The sequence below is a fragment of the Nothoprocta perdicaria genome, unplaced genomic scaffold (assembly GCF_003342845.1).
Source record: "Nothoprocta perdicaria isolate Ctin4 unplaced genomic scaffold, notPer1 scaffold_195, whole genome shotgun sequence".
NCBI classification, from domain to species: domain Eukaryota; kingdom Metazoa; phylum Chordata; class Aves; order Tinamiformes; family Tinamidae; genus Nothoprocta; species Nothoprocta perdicaria.
In genome coordinates, this window is record NW_020455149.1 from 124,708 (window position 1) to 134,439 (window position 9,732).

A 9,732-nucleotide genomic window follows, 5' to 3' on the forward strand; every position below is an offset into this window, starting at 1 on the left:
CTCATTGCAGACAGCTGCAATTCTGTTATCTTTAAGGGGAATGACTTTGAAGACAGCAGGACTTAGGAAAGCTGATAAGATCACAGAATCCCAGAATGGGTGAGGTTGGAATCGACCTCTGGACATCATTTAGTCCAATCCCCTGNAAAAAAAAAAAAAAAAAAAAAAAAAAAAAAAAAAAGGCAAAGAGGTTCCTGGGAATCAGCTGGAGAAGTGCCAGGTGCATGGCCATTTGAAAGAACCCACCACCAACTTCAGTCTTGGGTGGCCATGCTGCCAGCCATGCCTCACGAGGTGACATTTTCCCCTGGGTCACTCATTCAAGTGCTAGCTCTGCAGGCACTTCTTCCCTGGTCATATTATGGGCTTATGGGGGTCTCAGCTTCAGTAGCTAGAATATCCCAAGTTCTCTTGATCTAAACCTGAGGAAGTTTGCTGCAGGACAGAGAGTCACACAGTCACCACTGACAGGACAAGGACATTGAATACTTGGCTACAGTGTCACCAGCTGGATAGGCAGACTAAAATGTAGAAGAACAGGGTAAGCAGTACTGGCAGCAATGTCATCAAAAACAAATCAAACTTCACCCCTACTGTTAATTATAAAGCTTCCAGGATGTAGGAAATTAATGCCATTTACTGGAACAACAGGTTATTACTCTTTCCTTGTACATGTTGGTGTAGGCACTTTCAACTTTCATCCTTCTGCATTTCCCATCCAGTCTCCCTTCAGCACACCAGCCCCATTACAACCTACAGATAAAGTAAAAGCTAAAATGTAGCACTTCCAGTTAGCAGAATAGCCCCCACCAAACAAACTACATCCAAAAATCCTTCAGAGTATTGGTCTTGGCTCATTGCACTACAACAGTTCTATAGCATCTCAAAGAAACTTTTGATATACATAGCAAATACTAAAATTGTGCATACATTTAAAAATAGATTTATAAAATATCTCAAAGTCAGTTCAAGGAAAATTCTGCCATTCTTTATAGAATCACACAACTATAATCTTTTCTATACTCCAGAATGTAGGCAGGGTAAATCTGAAGCTTCTCAAAGATGACAAAGATGGAAGGATCCTCTGGGTCATCCACACAGCTGTCGTAGAGCCTGTTTGGATTCTCAGGTCTAGGYGGAGGGCGACGGTATTCCGAGTTTCCCCGAACAAAGTCTCCAACGAGAACATGAGCTACAAACATGCTCTGGTTACCAATGCTGGCTGGACAGAACTGATGAGAATAACTGGCATCTCTGGCAAAGTAGCTTCCTAGAGARGGGGAAAAAGGTTCAAATAAGAAAATCCATTAAGTGAAGAAGTGAATGGGTGCAACTGCTCCTTTGACAACCAACAACCCAGCAAGCTCCTTGTTCTTGTTCCTATGCCATGAAGCTCTAAACTCAGCTGATATGGGAACATCAAGGCTAAGGCATCAGCYGATGCTGGACACATTTCACCATACACCTGTAAGCCCTGTCTAACCAAAAGCTCTGCCTGGCAGCAGCTACCTTGGCCAAAGAGGAAAGTTTCCAGCCCATCCACAGTGGAACAGATAAAGGCAGATGGAGAGGAGTGTGGTGTCCGTGCCAGTCAGACCCCTCACAGTGACCCACAGCCCATGGGCAGCACACACTGCTGCAGCCCCCGTGCAGGCTCCTCACAGGCTGGCACAGGCTTTGGCGCTCACACCTTTTCCATGCATGGTYCCGTGAGCCCCGCAGACCCGCCAGTCGAAATTCTGCTCGCAGATGGCAGCCAGGTGGGCCTGGCTCGTGCCATGRAACAGGAGCCGCTCATCCACCCAACTTGATCTCTTGACCTTCTTCATCTGCTCCTTCTGCCTAAGGGCAAAAATTTTTCAAATAAGGATATTTTTCCAATCCCAAGTCCCCCCGCTTTTGAAACCCAGAGGAACAGTGGCACAAACCACTGTCGGTGGATTTACTGCATACTCTGCACTGTATTGTACCCTACTGCACAGCTGGCTCTTTCCAGAAAGATCTCAGCATCATTGCACACCACATAACCCACAACTTCTTATCATATTACGGAATAAAAAAGACCAACATCTTTCAACTGTGAACTGGTCAGTTCCCAGGTTAAGTAAATCCTCAATGCATGACCATAGTTTAGAAAACAAAGTTGTATGAGAACACAAAGTCATGAGGTCATTTAATACAAATGATTTTATAATCTCTATCCATACTTCTATCACAAATGTTCCCAACTTTTAAAATACCCMGTGTGGAAGAGACTAAGAAATAACAAGAAAAACGGCAAAAAAGCACAGCTTAGTCATGATGTCAAATAACAGGAAAACATGTTTCTCTCTGAGCAATGTTAGGAAGAATCACATATACAACCCATTAGCAATGTGATCAATGGMTCATCCCTGTGCACTAACAGGATCTTATCCTGATCAGCCAGAGAGAGCAACAGTATGAGCTCACTGATGCTGTTTGCATTTGCAAGGACTGTGTTTCCCATCTGGGCTAAACTGTGGGTCCAGCCATGAGTATATATGTATGTGTTTTGTATATATGCTTACTGGAAGTACATGCTCAGCCTCACTACTGTGCAGACCTGGGGACGTAAAGCTGAGATAGTCTCAGCTCTGTCAGGCCATCTGATTTGGTGATCTGTAATACAACCTGTGGAGGATAACATACCAGTTATCTAGAACTGGATAGCATACCAGAATCACCARTACCTTGCCCCCACCAGGGTCATGAAGTAAAAGAGATACACACCACTGAAAAACTTGCCAAAGTGTTGGGTTCTGGATCCTCTGCAGTCTACGAATGCTGTAATCTTTCATTGTCTTCCCAAATAGTCCCTCAATTTTTTTGTATTCACTGGAAGTGTAACTGACCTCCAACAACTGAAATTTTTAAAAATACAAAAAATAGTGTCAAAGGTTTTCCAGTACAAACTCACACCAGTCCTTCTGGTTCATCAGGGTCATCCCATTAGAGGAAAAGCCCTGCCGTGACATTCRCAAGTTCTTCCTGCCTTCACCAGTTAACCATCATCCTCCCTCCTTAACTCCCACTTCTCATGTTTTAAATACAGGTACTGAGGAGCTGGGGGCACCAGGAAATGAATGCTTCTCCAAACTAGTTTCCTTCAGTGGACAAACTTCTTCACTTCTACTTCACAGTAACCTAGATCAGAATTGCACAACAGTGTTTTGGGTGGAGAACAGCAACTATCCACTTCGCTTTAATTTGACATCCGAGCTCCTAATGTGTTAGCTTCCCTAAGGAAATCTAGTTTTACTACAGCAAATAATATTTTGCCTCAAATACACTGAGAAAATACTTTCAGCCTCCTTTTATATGCAATTCATGCAGTCTATCACAGATACTTGGGGAGAACACAAAGGAAAGGTTAGAGCAGCAAGGGCCAAAAGCTATCCTTATCCCCGTGTGGTATATGTGAGGGGGTCTCAGAAAGTTCCCCAGGAGACACAGCCCTATTCTGAACATGAAACTGGTCAGTCTTATGTAGAGCTCCTCAGAGCTCTACATTTTACAAATATGCAAGTTAAAAGCTGAGCATTGTCTCAAGAGCCTTGGCCCTTGGAGTTACACATCATGTTTTATACAGTTTACGTCTCAGAATTGGTACCAGATGCAGTTCACCTTACATATTGGAGAGGTCAAAAGATGTACCTTGTATCCTATATCAGGCAGTGCAGACAGGTCCCATTCTGGAGGATAGAGAGAATACGTCAAAGTTGAGTGTAGCTTGCTACAAAGAAAGAAAAGGGACCAGATCAGTTGATGATTTCTACTATTGATCTACTAGCCGACCAGTGGCTTGAACCCTAGAAAACTGGGAAATGAGGCTTCTCTTTCCATCTCCCTCATCTTTAAATAGCTGGTCAGATCTGTGGCCCACTTCTACCAGCCTCCCAGACCAGTCAGTCAGAAGGACATGCAGGAAGCCTTGCATGGACAAGTGTCCCTCCATGTGCTGCTCCACCAGTCACCATGTGCTTAACCATCTCCAGCACAAGTTCTTAATAGCCCTCATGGTATGAATGTTTTGCCCCAAATTATTACAGTGTTAGCATCCATACAGAAGGTTGGGGTTTTTTTTTTTTTTTTTTTTTTTTTTTTTTTTTTCCCCTCTTGAATCCGCCAGTTGTGTGTTCTTGTGAGTTTCTGAAGCCCGGGAAGGGTCTTTAAAAAAACAAAACAGTAGCACAACTAGCTGCTACAGCAGGTACACTCAATTCTGTCAAGCTGAACTTCCTTTAAAAAGAATTATTAAAGAAGAGTACCCAAAATAAATGCATCCAGCTCACTYTATTTAAGGAAATTTCCTTTTAAGTTTTATTCTCTCCTTTTTGAGAGGTCATCTCCTATTTGCTCCACAGTTCTTGGGATAGGCAGTCCCTTGCTTCTACTCCTTGTGCTGTTTAATATTGCTAGGGCATAAATTAAGGACTAGAATTTCTCCTAGGGTCAGCAATATGTGACCTTGCTCTTCTAGAGGAAACAAATCTCTCATGGCTGCCAAACACACCCCAAACACATTTCACAGAGCTGTCGTAACAGACAAATTTTAGCAAAACTTGACATAAAACCAGTCAGCAAAAGGTGTCTAAAAAAGAATTTAAGAAATCTGAAAAAGAATTCAAGAGATAGAAATACTTCTCAGAAGAAAGATACTGTCATCTAGAGACATTATTAAATAATTACAGACATTATTAAATAATAACATACAGTACCTTTTCTGTTGTCCACTTTCGGAAGACTTCAGAAATTTTGGCAATCGGACAACTCTTCTTCGAGTTTCATAGATCAAATTTCTTTGGACCATGTCTTGAAAATAAACCATGATGACTCAATAATTAGGCAATTTCTTGTTATGAGAGCCACATTTCTACATGTTTAAAAAAAAAAATAAAAAAAAGGAAGAAAGAAAGAGGAGGATGGCCCTGAATACTGAAAGGCAATTATCTTTCTACCACTTCCACGCCATCCCATGCTTCATAGTTTGAAGTAGCTTCCACTTCTGCTATGTGTGCTTGGTGACCAGCAAGGTCCAACTGAAAACTCACAGTATGATTCCTTATGTCCTTCTGCCTTTACCTTGGAGAAGAAGAGAATGGCTGCCAGTACAGCTTGTGAAGGCAACACCCCAACTACACGGCCCAGAACTTTCCTCCAGGAGTTGCTATTCACATCCAGACTGTTGGCCAGACAAAACTATATCTGATATCTGACCTACAGGGCAGAAGTGGTTTTAATGTGACAGAAGTCATAAATCTACCTTTCCTGACAGTACAGGATGAACATTTTGGTGCAAAAAGGCAGTCCTCTCTTTCTGGTCCTGTAATAACATCACAGAGCACAAACTATGTTGCATAGCTAGCTATGCACTGTTGCCTGTCACTCTTTATTATTCTCACATATACCACTCTTTACTCCTACCAGAGAACARAGCTAAACTTCATAAAATGAAAGTTAATTTTAGGGGCATTAAATAAACTCGGAATAAGTAAGAAATACATAAGCATTTTTCTATTTCCCTTTCCTTCTGTGTGGAAACAACCCTTATTTTTTTCYTTTGCAGTGCTATGTGTTTTCTTTCCCCATAGCTAGCCTGAAAGAACGTCTACCAGGCTCACTTCTTCACCATTTGACAGTTCAGTTCTTTTTCCCTTTCTTATTTCCCTTTTTTGCTTGTATAAGATTGATGGATAGGCCAGATGCCATGACGAGTTTACACTCTGTTCTTTTTCTGAATATACAACACTGTCAAAGATGCTTTTTTGATTATAGATAGACAAGCCTAGAAACTTCAGCATTGTACACTGGAACTGCAGAAAAATGCATGTAATTTTCATGTTCTGCTCAGACAACACTTAGAGAAGGAAAAAGACACGCAGACATGCATGAAGTGCAGACATGGGGTGACAGCTGTGTGCATGAAAGATGCCACCTTGCAGTCAGCTACATTGTATAATGAGTTTTATATTAAGAGATACGTCACCTTCAAAGTTTATCTCATATTGCTGGGAACCAGCCCTGAACAACAGCGTGCCTTTCTGATTAGCTAAAAATGCCTTCTCCAGATCTGCAGATGTGACCGTGGCAGGGCAATGAATTGGATGCTACAAAAAAAGAACAAAGAAATTATAGCTGTTAGACACTGGTCTTCAATTGAGGTGACACTGCAGGCACACATCAGTGTTTCACCCTTAATCTATTCCTATTTCATTAGATGAGGTTAAACGAAGGTTCTGCAGGAAGTGCAACTATTCAATATAATGCCCAAAGTACTAAAGATACCAAACTATGTCTATTAAAACTTTATCCCCCATCCATCTCCGGACCTGCAGTTTATCCACCTTTGGCTCCCTGTTCCCTGGGGATGTAGTAATTCCTGTAGGGCACCACTTCACCCTCCTGAGTGGGAGGAGCGCACACAACACATGAGCCTCCATGGGAAATGTAATARCGCCAGGGAACTACCGTATCAACAGGATAGAACAGGGGTTTGAAGGCCCTAGATCAATCAAAGACTGCCATTTTGAACTAATCTCTGAGATTTCTATCATTTTGCTCTCTTTGGTCATAGGGGTACCCACCACAGAAAACAGCTGCTGACAGTAAAAGCAAGAAATGCTCAGTCCATGCAGTCAGCTTAGCTAAAAGTTTGAGTCACCTCTGGAAAATACACTGTTCTCAAAGGCAGTTTTCTGAAAGTTTCCACAGAGGATCACCCCTGCTTTGAGGGACTGTTAATAAGACAATTCCACCAAGGCATCAGAACAACATTGCAAGGATCCTTGTGATTTATGGAAAAGATACCAACTGTAGAACAGCTCTCCAAAGATGGCTAAACGAGAACTTTTGGTATCAGCACAACGGTTCTCACCTGTTTGCCATACTCAACCCACTGYCCAGCATTATCAAGCCAATACCAGGTGCATGCCATTCTGCAAGGGGACAGGTGAGTCCAAGGATATTGCTGGGACRCACGAGCTGATCAGCTTCTGGGTGCTTCAAGCCTAATATTGAGAGAGAAATCCAGACTCAGTACTGGTCCTTTCCAAAGTTGTAAGGCTGTTTGCTATCCATGATGAGGTCAGAACTCAAAACATTTCCCAGAAAAGGAATCCCTTATGGCTCGTGATTAGAGTTCAACTGTGACCAGTCCTGTAGTTTGGACCCTGGCCACCGTTTTTCTCTAAAATACATTTTTCGAAGGACACAATGAACTCAGCTTGTTATACAAGTGCCAAAGGCACCGTCCACCTAACAGCAGTAAGACTTGGCTTTTTCCACCTAACAGCAGTGAGACTTGGCTTTTGCACGATGCAGGCTCAGCCACAGAAGTCAGGGTACTTTCAGCAGGCACTGAGAGCAGGGAGAGCAAAGCAGCTGCTCACAGTTACTCAGCAAGCCTTGGGCAGAGTGGGGCACAAGTTCACCATCTCCATCCCTGAGACATTTCCAAAGAAGCAGAAACAAGCACCAACGGCTCATGCTCAGAGACTTTTGCTTTGCCTGTAGTTGTGCTTCTCCTTCCTTCAATTGTCCCAGTTTCGGACCCCAAACCAGCCAACACTCTTCTCTGCATCCCTTCATGTTGCTCCTCCTGCAATTTCACCTTACTGGAGGGGGCACGTACAACCAAGACCTGCCCTCCTGCCTGTAGCGCACATTTGCAAGGATCTATCACTAAGCTATTCAGAGCTGCCAGAAGTAAACCTGAATGCACTAATTCAAATGGGAACTGGAAGTGATCATTCAATTCACCCCGTATTGCCASTCTATGGTGCTTGGGTATGTCTCATGCATATTCAGTAGGCTAATCACGGCTTGGAGGCGGGCATAAAAGGAGGTGTTCCTGGTCAGAGGCTGTTAYGGTACAAAGGTTGACACACACAAAGGCCTGGCAGTCGCAGGGTTTCAGTAATTAGTAACAAAGGAGCTGGTTTCCCTCACAGCTCTTTAGCTGGCTCCTTCTTTCACTTCCAGGCTGCCCTTGCTCTTTGTACGGAGTAACATCGGTCAGGCCCATTCCTGGAAAATGCTCCCAATTCACTCCCTTTCAGTGAAGGAAATTCACTCCTTTCTGCTGCAGAAGTTTCATGAGGTCTCAGATTCTCAGAAGCTATTTGCTTTTCAGTTCTGCCACCCTTTCCCTTTCCATCCCCATACACAGCCTGCTGCTATGACAGGAGAATCAGGAGCTTTGGGATACTGGGTGCAGGTTTGGGGAGTTGGGGATGGACGTTAAAGAAAGCAGAGGCAGGCTGGGGAAAGTCACATGAAGTCTGCAGGCAGCTTTTCTCCCTGCTTCTCCTCCATCCCTGATCCCCTTCTCCCTTCTCCACATATCCATGCTAAATCCCCGCAGAGACCCACTGCTCCTCATGTGCCCTAACGCCATTTGCTTTCCAAAACCACAGAGGAACAGCTGCTTTCGCTTTCACTTGCTAACTTTTCACTTCTCTCAGTTCTTTTTTTCATTCACCAGCTACCCCCAACTAAAAGCAAACAGAGGCGAAGCACTTAATAAAGCAGCAAAAATATTTCACTGGTGGGACGTGGGGTGTGGATCTTTTACTGAAGAATCGCTGCCTGCTCCTGTGCAACTGAAAGCTCTCCTGTAAATTTGCCTGTCGTTTCTCAGCAATTATATACATAACAAAAAGAGCCACACTTCCCCTTTTACGCAGCTTACGGCACGCTAAAAGCAGATGTCCTTCCAGCAGACCTTAAAGCAAAGTCCACAAACCACAACCCCTCACTTCCTTTTCCCCTCGCGCTTCCCTCTGTCCCTCCCATCTTCACCTTGGCAAGGGAAGAAGGTGTCAGCGTGCGGCACCCGCCACCTCCCCGAGCCTCTCTACTCACGGAGCCCTGGCGCGGGGCTGCCTGGCCACCAACCATCCCTGGGAGCTGGGGAAGGAGGTCACATGTCCGTGAGTCACAGGAGCCCTCTTAACCCTTGCTCCACGTGGATGACATCCCGGGTGCAGTCCTAGCTGCACGCCTATACGGTGAGCTCTGCTGCAAATACCTCTCCGTGGGACATCCAGGGTGTCTCTTCCCGCCAGCCGCTGCCGCTTGGGAGATGAAGCTGGGCAGCATTTCCTTCCGTCGTTGTCACAGCCCCAAAGTTGTCACCAGATGTGAGCAGAAGAGGCAAGCAGGATGACGATTTAGGCAGAGGAGGCAGTAAAATCTGGCATTCCTCTGAACCAAGACAGTTTATCACCATCATTTTTTTCCTGCCTTTGAGCACCAACAGTTATGTCACTCCAATTCCTCCCATCTTTCAACTGGGCAAGAAAATCCCAGGCCTCTTCCTTTGGAGATTCCTGCCAGGAGCATTTTCTACTGAACTGTGTTCCTTTGAAGCAATATTTCCTACTCAACTGTGCTTCTTTGAAGTCCTAATCTGCCATTTCCTAACAAAGTGAACCTTTACAGAAAGTGAACACATACCTCACATGTGTTCTTTATGTTGCTTATTGCACTTTTGAGGGRGCTTTGCAGTCTGCAGCACAGAATGACTCAAAGCAGCTGAAAGCCACCTGACTGCAGAGCTCTACAGGGCAGGGAAAGTTAGCCCAGACAAAGCTCTACGCTATCAACAGTATTTTTCTTCCTTTAACTTGAAATCTGAGCCTCCTCTCCATTATTTTTTTTTTCAAAAGCAAAGAGAGGTGAGGAGCTTTCCCAGTCTGATCTCTAGCCTTT

General features: G+C 44.1%; 1 protein-coding gene across 1 annotated transcript; it reads right to left on the reverse strand.

Moving 5' to 3' along the window:
* Nucleotides 1–776: 776 nt before the first annotated feature.
* LOC112945635 (poly [ADP-ribose] polymerase 12-like) lies at nt 777–7,063 on the reverse strand. The gene is made up of 7 exons (XM_026037269.1): nt 6,896–7,063; nt 6,008–6,128; nt 4,740–4,833; nt 3,676–3,754; nt 2,752–2,882; nt 1,691–1,842; nt 777–1,270 (listed from the first exon to the last, which is right to left on the reverse strand). The coding sequence occupies exons 1-7, from the start codon at nt 6,953–6,955 to the stop codon at nt 990–992; spliced, it is 918 nt and encodes a 305-aa protein (XP_025893054.1). The 5' UTR covers nt 6,956–7,063; the 3' UTR covers nt 777–989.
* Between the last annotated feature and the right edge of the window lie 2,669 nt (nt 7,064–9,732).